We start from the raw sequence: 13,657 nt of genomic DNA on the forward strand, positions 1-13,657 counted from the left end.
ATCCTTATTTCTATTACAATGGATGCTTACATTCCTTGTAATATTAATAAAAGTGATCAAAAAACAGTGTAAGAATAAAAAAATAAAATAAATAAGAAAATATTTTTTTAAAGCGACTTTATTCCTCTGCGCTCCCATAGACCTAAGTCACGCCCACATATGTTTGCACCACACAAGTGAGGTATCGCTGCAAACATTAGAGCGAGAGCAATAATTCTAGCACTAGACCTCCTCTGTAACTCTATAACATGTAACCTGTAAAAACATTTAAACCGTCGCCTGTGGAGATTTTTATGTACCGTAGTTTGTCGCCATTCCACGACTGTGTGCACATTTAATGCGTGACATGTTAGGTATCTATTTACTTGGCGTAACATCACATTTCCCATTTTATAAAAAATTTGGGGTATATATTGTGTGTTTTTTTATTAATTATTATTAATTTATTAATTAAAATGTGTGTTTTTTCCCCCAAAAAATTGCATTTGAAAAAACGCTGCGCAAATACCATGTGACATAAAAAAATTGCAATAATCATTATTTTATTCCCTAGGGTCTCTGCTAAAAAATTAAATAAGTAAGTATGTATATATATATATATATATATATATATATATACACACACACACACACACACACACACACACACATACTTATTTAATTTTTACTTTTTTTTTTAACAGAGACCCTAGGGAATAAAATAGTGATCATTGCAATTATATATATATATATATATATATATATATATATATATATATATATATATATATATATATATATATATATATATATATATATATAAAATAATTTTAGCAGAGACCCTAGGGAATAAAATTGTGATTATTGCAATTTTTTATGTCACACAGTATTTGCGCAGCGGTTTTTCAAATGCAATTTTTTTTGGGGGGAGGGGGGAAACACATTTTAATAAAAATAAAAAAAAACAATATATACCCAAATTTTTTTATAAAATGTGAAAGATGATGTTACACCACGAGAATCGTGATCTTTATTATAAGCAAAAAAATCATGATATTCATTTTAGTCAGAATTATGCAGCTCTACTAGAAAATGACTTATAACCCCCAAACATTTTATATATATATATATATATATATATATATATATATATATATATATATATATATATGTGTGTGTATTTTTTTCCATATTTTTAGTTTTTTTTATAGATTCTACTTGCAGGTATTGGCATAATACTCCAATTACTTTATTTACCTTCTGGCTGGGGGCTCCTTTTTGTCGGCCGGGTGCTTTGGGCGGGCTCTTTGCGCCACAGCTCCCGGGGGAGGCTTGATGTGGCGACCCGTGCACACCGGGACAACTTATGCTCGGCATTCCTACGGGATGTAAGTTCTGTGGATTTGACCATTTCTTTTTTTATACAAATGTATTTATTTACAATATTTCTTATTTTTTAGGCTTTTAATGTAAAATTTCTGTTATTATTTATTATTTACAGACATTGTATATTCGCGCCTGATGAGTCGGTCAACCGACGAAACGCGTCAAGCTTTTGAGGATGTAACCCCTCACATTTCCATCATTTTTTACAATATTTTTATGAATTCTATTGTATATTATTACTGTATTACTTTTTTGGAAATTTCTTCTTTTTCCCTGTTATGATTATCAACGCTCCATATCATGTTTACTTGGATGCTATGCCTGTACATGTATTGAATACTTTTTGGTCATATAGCAACTTTCCCTGATACTTGCGTATAATTGATAATAAAACTTCAACTCTAAGGCCGCGTACACACGCGGGGACTGTTCGCCCAACTTTGTCCGCTGAACAGTGTTTCGGCAAACAGTCCGCTCGTGTGTGGGCTTTCAGCGGACAGTTTCAGCAAACAGTCCGCTGAACAAGGTTTTTCGGAAATTCCGAAAAACTGTCCGCTGAAACCTTGTTTCAGCGAACAGTCCCCTCGTGTGTAGGCTTGTTCGTCAAACTAAGTTCCGCGCATGCTCAGAAAGGATTTACACGCCGAAAGTTATAATGCAGTGTATAGGACGTCGTATTTTTCGTCCCGTCGTACGTGCCGTTCACGTCATCGCGCACGGTTTCAGCAAACTGTTCGTCCGTCGTGTGTGGCCATGTCCGTCCATGCTAATTTTGAGCGGACTGTTTGCCGAAACTGTTTGACGGACAAAGTTGGGCGAACAGTCCCCGCGTGTGTACGCGGCCTTATATTGGTTTTTGGAGCCTGCCTCATTTAAAGTCCCATACTCGTTTTGTTTTTTTGAATATTTTTAGGTTTAAGGATCGTCTCTTCAGAGCAATTTCTATTCCGGACTTCCGGCCGTTGGCTCATTGATTACTTGATTTGCTCCCCGTCACTTGAACCTTTTCGTGGACAATATAAAAAGATACATTGTAAAATATAGAAAACAGAATTTAAATCAAACAGGTTTCATTGGTTCTGGCTCAATTCATTTCAAAAATCAAAACAATACTGGGCATGTATGGCCAAAACGTTATCGTTTAGTTTTGGATTTAGCAAGAAATGGATAACCCCTGCCTGTTTTTTTTTTATTTTTATTTTTTTATTATTACTGTGTCCCCGGGGGAGATTTCCCTTCACTTCCTGTCTAGAAGATACAACAGGAAATTATAGCAAAGGTCTACAAAGTGAGGGGAAGTCCCCGCTTAGACAGTTGCAAGCAGAATAGGTGTCCCCATTGGAGGGTTTTCCTTCACTACTTGTTCTTGTGACCACTATATTATGTTAGATTTCCCATTACTTCCTGTTCTGGTGACAAATAGAAAATATAAATCTCCACAGTACGGATATAGAAAGAGTTAGTGTTAGGGTAGCAGGAAGGGTTAGTGTTGGGGTTACAGGGTGGTTTGGTTTTAGGATTAAAGGAAGGGTTAATATTAGGGTCACAGGGAGGGTTAGTGTTGGGGTTACAGGGAGGGTTTGTGTTGGGGTTACAGGGAGGGTTTGTGTTGGGGTTACAGGGAAGGTTAGTGTTGGGTTAGAGGGAAGGTTAGTGTTGGGTTAGAAGGTGGTTTGGTGTTCGGGTTAAAGGAAGGGTTAATGTCAGGGTCACAGGGAGGGTTAGAGTTGGGGTTATAGGGAGTGTTAATGTTGGAATTACAGGGAGGGTTAGTGTTGGGGTTACAGGGAGGGTTAGTGTTGGGTTACAGGGAGGGTTAGTGTTGGGTTACAGGGAAGGTTAGTGTTGGGGTTAAAGGGTGGTTTAGTGTTAGGGTTAAAGGAAGGGTTAATGTTAGGGTCACAGGGAGCGTTAAAGTTGGGGTTATAGGGAGTGTTAATGTTGGAACTGCAACCCCTTGTCACCTTTTAGGTGTACCCTCCTCCAAATCTTCATCTACTCTGAACACGGGGATATGAATATTATTTTTCTGGTATAAAACTTCTGGGGTATAATTACAATGCCCCAACACTCTTATCATAGTTGCCAATAGTCCCCGAATTTTCGGGGACATTTCCGGGATATAGACCCTTTTCCCGATTTTAGTGTTTCCTGGGAAATCCCTTTTTTCCCCATTTTTCGCCGCTGCTAGAGGTCTGCGGCTGGTGGAGATTATGTCTCCGCTGGCCGCCATTTTCCAGAAGATCACAAAAAACAAGAAGCGGAGAGTGGCTATAATAGGATTAGAGCTACGGCGACGCCCACCCTCCCGCCCCCGGTCTGTCTGTCATCTGTGACCTGTTGTGAAAAGGGGTGGGGGGTTCCACAGCTCAATTTCTATTGTAGCCAGCTGGCCCCGCCTCTATTTTGTTCCCCCTCGGCCTCTTACTTCAGTAATGGTGACGGGGACACCGCTGCTGGGATATAGAAGGGGTCCAATGGGGGGGGGGGGGGGCGACACCTGAGATGTAAGGAAGCACTCTGCTGGCTGCGGACAGTGACACCTGAGATGTAAGGAAGCACTCCGCTGGCTGGGGACAGTGACACCTAAGATGTAAGGAAGCACTCCACTGGCTGGGGACAGTGACATCTGAGATATAAGGAAGCACTCTGCTGGGGACACCTGAGATGTAAGGAAGCACTCCGCTGGCTGGGGACAGTGACATCTGAGATGTAAGGAAGCACTCTGCTGGGGACACCTGAGATGTAAGGAAGCACTCCGCTGGGGACACCTGTGATGTAAGGAAGCACTCTGCTGGGAACACCTGAGATGTAAGGAAGCACTCCGCTGGGGACACCTGAGATGTAAGGAAGCACTCTGCTGTGGACACCTGAGATGTAAGGAAGCACTTCGATGGGGACACCTGAGATGTAAGGAAGCACTCCGATGGGGACACCTGAGATGTAAGGAAGCGTTCCACTGGGGACACCTGAGATGTAAGGAAGCACTCTGCTGGGGACACCTGAGAAGTAAGGAAGCACTCCGCTGGGGACACCTGAGATGTAAGGAAGCACTCCGCTGGGGACACCTGAGATGTAAGGAAGCACTCCGCTGGGGACAACTGATGGCATCTGGTGGCAGCCAACATGACAAGTGAAACGCTTGGGGCTCCCACTGATTCTGCATTTTGGTGAGCTGAACTATTTCATTTTATATTACAATGCAATAATAGAACTAATACACTTCAATCACCCTGACACCATAACAACCATGGTGCCGGGATGATTAAAGCGCTAACACCCGGTGTTTGGAGTATCTTTATTTGCTGATTGTTAAACTTTCTGGAATACACATATTGCTATTGTGGTGTAGGATCTGGGCCTGCTGTCCCTCCATCCCTCTTTTTTTCCTTCCTTCCTTCTCTCTCTTTCTTTGTTTCTCCCTCCATCCCTCGTTATCGCTGACTCTACCCACACCCCCTTTGAGTCACGCCACTTTAAGCCACGCCCAATACTACGCTTAAACCATGGCCATTTTCCGCGCGACGCATTTTACTTTCCCGCTAGGCCACACCTACAAACGAATGTCCGCCCCTTAATTATAATAAGACTCCACCCATAGACAAAAAATTTTTTTTTTACAATGTTGTCTTATGGGTGGAGTTGGGAATCTCCATCTTGTATAGTCACATGACCACAATCAGGTGTTCACTGATCATCAGGTAGTTGCAGGAGGAAGATCTGACATTTCAGGACGGTGCAGTGCACCCCCCAACATTCCTGGTCAGGCGTTAGGGAATCCAGGCACCCCAATTTATCTTTATAAACTTTTTTTTTTGGTTTAGATCAATGCCCACCTCCCCTTAAATATTAGATTATGCCGTATATTATTCTCATAACTATATACATAGGCTGTGTGGACTCTCACCTTCGGGAGCTGCACCTCTGCATAACACGATTCCAATGGAGCCTTTTGGTGGCTTTTGTCCTGCAATACACAAAAGTGTGACTATAGTGTCATTTTTGAAGCATTATAGGCCTTTTTTGTGTTTTTTGTTAGTTCCATGACCACCCACCATTAAAATGTTAGATCATGCAGTATAGAGGGATGCGCGTGTATTTTGTTTCAGATGTATTCGTTAAATTAATTTAATTTGGTCATATTTGTTTTATTAGAATGATTTGTTTTTTGGAATTCGTTTAGTTTATTCTGATTCGGTTAGCATATTAGTTCTTTTTGAATCGATTCGAATTTTGGAAGACAGCTCTGTTTGTTATATTTTATTCTATTCATATTTTTCTGTTCTATTCTTTTGTTCCTATGCTGTTGTATTCTGTCCTTTTCTATCCTATTCTATTTTTTTCTATTCTATTATTATTATTATTATTAACAAATTCAGTGGCGGTGCGTCCATAGAGGGCACAGGAGCGCTGCCAACTCTCTCCTGCACTGCTCTATCACCAATTGTCTATTGTCGACGCTGCCGCCCCCCTTTTCAGGTGTCCGGCCCCTTGTCGGGCATCTGAATTACAGCGGCGGGGTTTCTATGGAAGCGCCTGATTAGAGCAGTCGGTTCTAATAGGCGTCCTGATTAGAGCCGTGGCCTCTAATAGGCTTCCAAAAGGGTAAACAGCGGGTGCAATGCTGTGTGTTCGCTGTTTACACAGTGTTGTGTTAGAGAAGCGAATACATCGCTTCCCTAACACTGACCCGCCTCTCAGCCAATCAGGTTGCCGGGTCTGTGTTACCTGTCACCTGATTGGCTGAAATCACAGGCGCTGTGATTGGACGCCTATCAGGCATCCAATCATTGCAGAAGATGAGGAGGAGGAGCGCAGGAGAAGACATCGGGGTCGGGATGAAATGGAGGACACCGGACACCGCTCGCCGCCTGCCGCCATCACCCGCTGCACACTAGAGACAAGGTAAGTGGTGGGCAGATGGCGGGCGGGGGGCACAGTGGCAGCATTTGGGGCACAGTGGCAGCATTTAATGGGCACAGTGGCAGCACTTGGGGCACAGTGGCATCATTTGGGGTACAGTGGCAGCATTCAATGGGCACAGTGGCAGCGTTTCATGGGAACAGTGGCAACATTTGGGGTACAGTGGCAGCACTTGGGGCACAGTGGCAGCATTTAATGGGCACAGTGGCAGCGTTCGATGGGAACAGTGGCAGCATTTGGGGCACAGTGGCAGAGCTTGGGGGACAGTGAAAGCAATTAATGGGCACAGTGGCAGCATTCGATGGGAACAGTGGCAGCATATGATGGGCAAAGTGGCTGTGTTTGATGGCACAGTGAGGCTGCAATTGATGGGGCTTTTTTTCTGAATTTTTCAGTTTGTTTGCGCTCCCCTAAAAATTTTGAGCCCCAGCCGCCACTGTTAACAATCTATATAGTGCCAACAGTTTACGCAGAGCTTTACAATGTAGAGGGGGGACAGCACAATTACAATACAGTTGAATAAAGAAGGGACAGGAGGGCCCGGCTCGTAGAGCTTACATTAAAAAGGGAGGGGGTGGTGGTATAAAAGGGATTAGATGCGGGGAATGATTTGATGGGGGCGGCTTGGGGATAGTTGTTAGGTGGGTGTGGGATAGACCTCCCTGAATAAATGAGTTTTCAGGGATCTCCTAAAGGTGGACAGGGTAGGGGGCTGATCGGATATACCGGGGCAGGGAGTTCCAGAGGATGGGAGAGGCTCTGGAGAAGTCCTGAAGGCGAGCATGGGAGGAGGTAACAAGGGAGCTAGAGAGCAGGAGGTCCTGGGAGGAGCGGAGGGGACGATTTGGGCGATATCTGCAGATGAGGTTGGTGATGAAGCTGGGGGCAATGTTGAATTTTATACGGTGGGGGAGGGGAAGCCAGTGAAGAGATTGGCAGAGAGGGGCGGCAGTCAAGGATCGGTTAGTGAGGTGTATTAGTCTAGCAGCAGCATTCATAATAGATTCATTCATAATTCTATAAAGAAACCTAAGTAGGAATCATCTTATTTCACTTTTATACCTTACTGTATTTATTGCAACATGTTTCCATTTTGATTTCATGTTCATTTTCCAATTTGAATTCAGGTAATTTGTTATTTCGCTATTTGATTACGTTTTGTTACAATTTATTTCAAATTAATTGAAATTACAGGGAGCGTTAGTGTTGGGGTTACAAGGTAGGTTAATGTTGAGGGTTAAGGTTACAGGGAGGGTTAATATTAGGGTTACAAGGAGGGTTAGTGTTAGGTTTACAGGGAGGAAATGTGTGAAGGTTACAGGGAAGGTTAGTGTTACATCTAGGGTTACTATTGAGGTTACAGGGAGAGTTTGTGTTAAGATTACAGAGGGGGTTAGTGTTGAGGTTACAGGGAGGGTTAGTGTTGGGGTTACAGGGAGCGTTAGTGTTGGTGTTACAGGGAGTGTTAGTGTTGGGGTTACAGGGAGGGTTAGTGTTGGGGTTACAGGGAGGATTAGTGTTGGGGTTACAGGGAGTGTTAGTGTTGGGGTTACAGGGAGGGTTAGTGTTGGGGTTAGTGTTGGGGATACAGGGGTGGTTAGTGTTGGGGTTACAGGGAGGATTAGTGTTGGAGTTACAGGGAGCGTTAGTGTTGGTGTTACAGGGAGCGTTAGTGTTGGTGTTACAGGGAGTGTTAGTGTTGGTGTTGGGGTTACAGGGATAGTTAGTGTTGGGGTTACAGGGAGCGTTCGTTTTGGGGTTACAGGGAGCGTTCGTTTTGGGGTTACAGGGAGGGTTAGTGTTGGGGTTACAGGGAGTGTTAGTGTTGGGGTTACAGGAAGGGTTAGTGTTGAGGTTACAGGGAAGGGTAATGTTAGAGTCACAGGGAGGGTTAGTGTTAGAACTACAGGGAGGGTTAAGATTAAGGTCAGTATTACAGCAAATAATTAGTATTTGGGTTACAGGGAGCTCGGTGTACTGCACACACAGTCGGACATTCCACAAAATCAGACGGATTTTGTACTAAACTGGTGTTGCATACACACGGTCGGACAAAGTTGTCGGAAAATCCGATAGTTCAGAACGTGATGACGTTCATTCGTTACAACAGGACTACATTGAGGCCAGTAGCCAATAGCTTTGGCACTTTGTCCGATCGGAATTCTCTACAAACGATCGGAAAAAGTCTGATCGGATTTTTTTTGTCGGAAAATTTGGGATCCTGCGATGGAAAAAGTCCGATAGAGCCCACACATGATCAGATTTTCCGACAATATAGTCTGATCCGACCTTTTCCGTCGGAATTTCCGACCGCGTGTACAAGGCATTAGGGTTAGAATTATTCCATAATCCACTTTAACCAAATTAAGCAGGCCTTCAACAAGGCCTGTGGGTGGGACTACAACCCCTTGTCACCTTTTCGGTGTACCCTCCCCCAGATCATCATCTACTCTTAACACGGGGATACGAATATTATTTTTCTTGTATAAAACTTCTGGCGTATAATTACAATGCCCCAACACTCTTATGGGTGGAGTTGGGATAGTCACATGACCACAATCAGGTGTTCACTGACCGTCAGGTAGTTTCTGGAGCAAGATCTCACATTTCGGGGCGGTGTACCCCCAAGACTGCCAGGATTAAACACAAACATCTTCATCATTCATTGGGGAATCCATGCACCCTCATTTTCCCTTCTGATCTTTTTTGTTTTGTTTTAGTTCAATGACCACCTAGCCTTAAATATTAGATTATGCCGTATATTATTCTCATAACTATATACATAGGTTGTGTGGACTCTCACCTTCGGGAGCTGCACCTCTGCATAACACGATTCCAATGGAGCATTTGAACAATTCCCGTTGGGTTCTTCTGGTGGAGACTTTTTTTTATTTTTGTCCTGCAATACACAAAGAAAGTGTGACTATAGTGTCATTTTTTTGAAGCATTATAGGCCTTGTGTGGTCTTCTTTTCCTGTCCAGGTAGAAGGGAGTCTGGGTGGAATTTCTTTTTTTAGTTCCATGACCACCTACCCTTAAAATGTTAGATCATGCAGTATAGAGAAATGTTCACAACATAAAAATGTGTTTTGTTTCAAATTCATTGGTAACGTTCAAAATTTGGTTTAGTCATATTCGTTTTGTAAGAATTAGTTTTTTGAAATTTGTTTTGCATATTCAGATTCGGTTAGCATATTAGTTATTTTCACTTTGTGGAGGGGGTTTCGGTGAAACTTTTGAAGGGTTTCCACTGCCTGGACTAGGTTGTATCGTTTGGTCGTTCTTTTTTTTTCAATACACAAATGTCAGAGGTATTATAGGGTCATTGGAATCCCACTGTAAAATGCTGGGGTTCAAGGCCATCATGGCAAGCATCAAATGGCAGCAGGTTGGGCATCAGGGGCCTAGATTGAGCAAAAATTTACTCGCCAGGTAGCAAAGAGCCTGGTGTCTTAACTTTCTCATGAAAAGTCTTTGAATTTGAAGGCCATTTACAGAGGTATACAGAGGTATTATAGAATCATCAGGACTATGAAATGCTGGGGTTCAAGGCCAGCGTGGCAAGCATCAAATGGCAGCAGGTTGGGCATCAGGGGCCTAGATTGAGCAAAAATTTACTGGCCAGGTAGCAAAGAGCCTGGTGTTCTAACTTTCTCATGAAAAGTCTTTGAATTTGAAGGCCATTTACAGAGGTATACAGAGGTATTATAGAATCATCAGGACTATGAAATGCTGGGGTTCAAGGCCAGCGTGGCAAGCACCAAATGGCAGCAGGTTGGGCAACAGGGGCCTAGATAGAGTAAAAATTTACTGGCCAGGTAGCAGAGAGAATGGCGCCCTAACTTTCTCATGAAAAGTCTTTGAATTTGAAGGCCATTTACAGAGGTATACAGAGGTATTATAGATTTATCAGGACTATGAAATGCTGGGGATCAAGGCCAGCGTGGCAAGCACCAAATGGCAGCAGGTTGGGCAACAGGGGCCTAGATAGAGTAAAAATGTACTGGCCAGGTAGCAGAGAGAATGGTGCCCTAACTTTCTCATGAAAAAAGTCTTTGAATTTGAAGGCCATTTACAGAGGTATACACAGGTATTATAGAATCACCAGGACTATGAAATGCTGGGGTTCAAGGCCAGCATGACAAGCACCAAATGGCAGCAGGTTGGGCACCAAGGGCCAAGAAAAAGCACAAATTTCCTGATAGGAAGGAAACCATCATAGGAAACCATGATAAATGGACTGTAGTGCAAATCTGCAAAATGCAAAAAGCACTATAAATGCAGTGGCGGCTGGTGCTCAAATTTTTTTTGGAAGGGGGGGGGCGCAAAAAGATTTTGACGAAAAAAAATGCAGCCACTGTGCCCATCAAACGCTGCCTCAAACACAGCCACCATGCCCTCAAATGCAGCCACCGTGCCCTCAAACTCAGCCACTGTGCCATCAAATGCAGTCACCGTACCCTCAAATGCAGCCACCGTGCCCTCAAACGCAGCCATCGTGCCCTCAAACGCTGCCACTGTGCCCTCAAATGCAGCCACTGTGCCATCAAATGCAGCCACTGTGCCAAACGCTGCCACTGTGCCATCAAATGCTGCCCCTGTGCCCATCAAATGCAGCCACTGTGCCAAACGCTGTCACTGTACCATCAAACGTTTACAGTGTGCCCATCAAATGCTGCCAGTGTGCCCATCATATTCTGCCAGTGTGACAATCAAATGCTGCCAGTGTGCCCTTGTATGCCCCCCAGTGTGACCCCTGCCCGCTCGCCGTCTGCCCCGCACTTACCCTGCCTTGGTGCAGGTCATAAGTGTTACGTGTCAGGGCTGGGTTCAGCCCTTCCTTCTCAGAGCTGGCAGCTCAGCTGTCGCCTAATTGCCAACTCCTATCTCTCCACAGTTACTCAGCTGTTGATGATATCCTGCTTGTCAGTCCTGCCTATTTAAGCCGTCCAGCCCAGAGGAGCTCTGCCTTTGCCTTGGTCAACATCACAGAGACCATCTCCTGCGAACCTGTTTAAGACTTGCTTTTCTGACATCCCCTCTGGCTCCAGATACTGCTTGCTGTTCCACTACATTGATCCCTGACTTCTGGCTTGGCTGACTATCCATTCCGGTTACTGAACTTTAGCCATGTATTGATTACGTTTGTTCTTTTTACTTTTGTTATTAAACAAGTGTAATTTAACTGTACTTCTGTCTTGGCCTGGTTTCATGGTTTCTGACAGTTACTAAACAGTAGGGGAAAATTAGGTCTCCTCCCCTGCCAGACAGGGCTGGGCTGTGTGGCAGAGCTGTGCAAAATCGTGGCAGTGGATGGACAGAAACAGAAATCCTTTGGAAATTAAATGGCCACCCATGTATGTATTTTATCTGTTTGCTTGGAGTTCAAATGTAGAGCTGTCCTTATCACAAATGGGATGAGGTTAATTTTTGCCGACGGCATAATCAAGGGAACTCCTTCAACTGGAGCTCAGCTCATAGAGCCGACGACTGACCCTTTAACCTCCAAGCAATGGGAAGCAGGTATAGTGTCATGTACTTCCCCTTTTTTTTTTTTTTTTTTAAAGAGAACCTGTCATTTGCAGGCAGGCTAGCCCTTGGTAGCAATCCCAATTCCCAACATTGTGTTCGGGTCATAGAACTGCTGTTTAGGTAATTTCGTAACAGGGGAAGACTTCAGATCCACTTCACGCCATGTCATTTAAAGAAAAACGGAAATAAAACCAAAATAAATTATAGCATGACTTTTGCAGAAGTCACAAGATTCTGAGGGTTGAGTTTCAGTTGCAGAAACTGTTTTCCTGGCAACAGCAAAGTTTGAGTAACAAAGGAACTTGTGCAAAGATGGTATAAGACAAAAAGCAGCACAAATACGTTCCTGAAGTCTACATTGAAGTCTTAGCTAATGAATTACACCACGTCGCGCTTCTTCAATGGCCGCATGACATAAACCACCAACATTTTACAAGTTTACTTCTTCTTAACAGCAAAAAATAAGCATGGTGACCAGTGGCATAACTAGAACCTTCAGGGCCCCGATGCAAGAAACCATGAAGGGCCCCCCTGAACCCCAGCCAGGGCCCTTCCCTCTGAGCCCTACAGTGGAATTCCAAGGCGTGGTCACAGGTATGACCTTTGTAAGCCCTGTAGTTCCACCACTGGTATCAGTCGTTTTTTTTTATTCGTTTATTTTTTATTTTTAGGTGCCCCATTGGGGGACTGTCCCTAGGCAGGATGGGGTCCCTGTCCCCAGAAGAGATGAGGTCCTTTTCTCCAGGGCAGATGAAGTTACTGCCCCCAGGTGAGAAGGGGTCCCTGTCCCAGGGGAGGTGGGGGTCCCTGTCCCCACATGAGAAGGGGTCCCTGTCCCCAGGGGGAGATGGAGGGGGTATATAATGGTGTGGGGGGATGGGGTCCTCTCACTTAACATGACCAAGCTGGTCAGCATATCTCCCAGAAAGACCTTTCATCATCTGTGTATGACGGGGAAGGAGGGGGGCTGGCAGACAAGCCTGCCGTGTCCTCCGGGGGGCTCTCATAGGGCTGCACTGCATCTGTGTGCTTAAAGTTTGTTTACCCGGGAGAAGTATGCAGTGCAGTGTGGGCTGGACTCAGGGGGGGCGGGACTCTGGCTGGGGAGAACAGACATCGGACTGAGCGGCAATGCATGGAGCAGGAGAGGGGTGCTCTGAGGAGCCGGCCGAGGACACAGGTCATGCGGGGAATGCACAACTAAAGAGCAGCCAGTGCGATAGTCGAGCAAGGAGCACTGCTAGTCACCCTCTATCTCCAGCCACCCGTGTGCATGGTGCACTGGTACCCCTAGCTGCCTATGCTGCTGCCGGCCATATGTAGAGGGGGCTGCATGGGCCCCCTGCATCACAGGGCCCAGTTGCGGTCGCAACTGCTGCACCCCCTATAGTTACGCCCCTGATGGTGACCCAATGACTCCAAATACCAAGTGCATACAGTGCCTTGAAAAAGTATTCATACCCCTTGAAATTTTCCACATTTTGTCGTGTTACAACCAAAAGCATAAATGTATTTTATTGGGATTTTACGTGATAGACCAACACAAAGTGGCTCATAATTGTGAAGTGGAAGGGAAATGATAAATGGTTTTCAATTTTTTTTACAAATACATATCTGAAAAGTGTGGGGGGGGCATTTTTATAGCGCCCCCCTGAGTCAATACTTTGTAGAACCCCCTTTCAATGCAATTACAGCTGCAAGTCTTTTTGGGGATGTCTCTACCAGCCGAGCAATTTTTAGAATATTATCTTCTGTGTAGGTGGCTTATCACCCCTAGACTGTCATAGCTAAATAGTTCTAAACCAAAATCCTCAGCTTCTGCAATAGGAAATGTCTG

The 13,657-nt window shown here is 44.4% G+C and overlaps 1 protein-coding gene across 1 annotated transcript in view; it reads right to left on the reverse strand.

Moving 5' to 3' along the window:
- Positions 1-1,135: 1,135 nt before the first annotated feature.
- Positions 1,136-13,657, reverse strand: part of LOC143942193 (uncharacterized) — an 80,310-nt gene continuing 67,788 nt past the window's right edge. Inside the window, exons 11-14 of the mRNA XM_077463447.1 lie at positions 9,092-9,211; positions 5,273-5,332; positions 2,209-2,368; positions 1,136-1,766 (exon numbers count right to left, since the gene is read on the reverse strand). Of these exons, the coding sequence (XP_077319573.1) occupies positions 2,333-2,368; positions 5,273-5,332; positions 9,092-9,211 (216 nt within the window). The 3' untranslated portion in view covers positions 1,136-1,766; positions 2,209-2,332. The remainder of the gene's footprint in view (positions 1,767-2,208; positions 2,369-5,272; positions 5,333-9,091; positions 9,212-13,657) is intronic.

Source organism: Lithobates pipiens, unplaced genomic scaffold (genome assembly GCF_037356315.1).
Source record: "Lithobates pipiens isolate NorthernLeopardFrog02 unplaced genomic scaffold, aLitPip1_a1.2 Scaffold_30, whole genome shotgun sequence".
Taxonomy (NCBI): domain Eukaryota; kingdom Metazoa; phylum Chordata; class Amphibia; order Anura; family Ranidae; genus Lithobates; species Lithobates pipiens.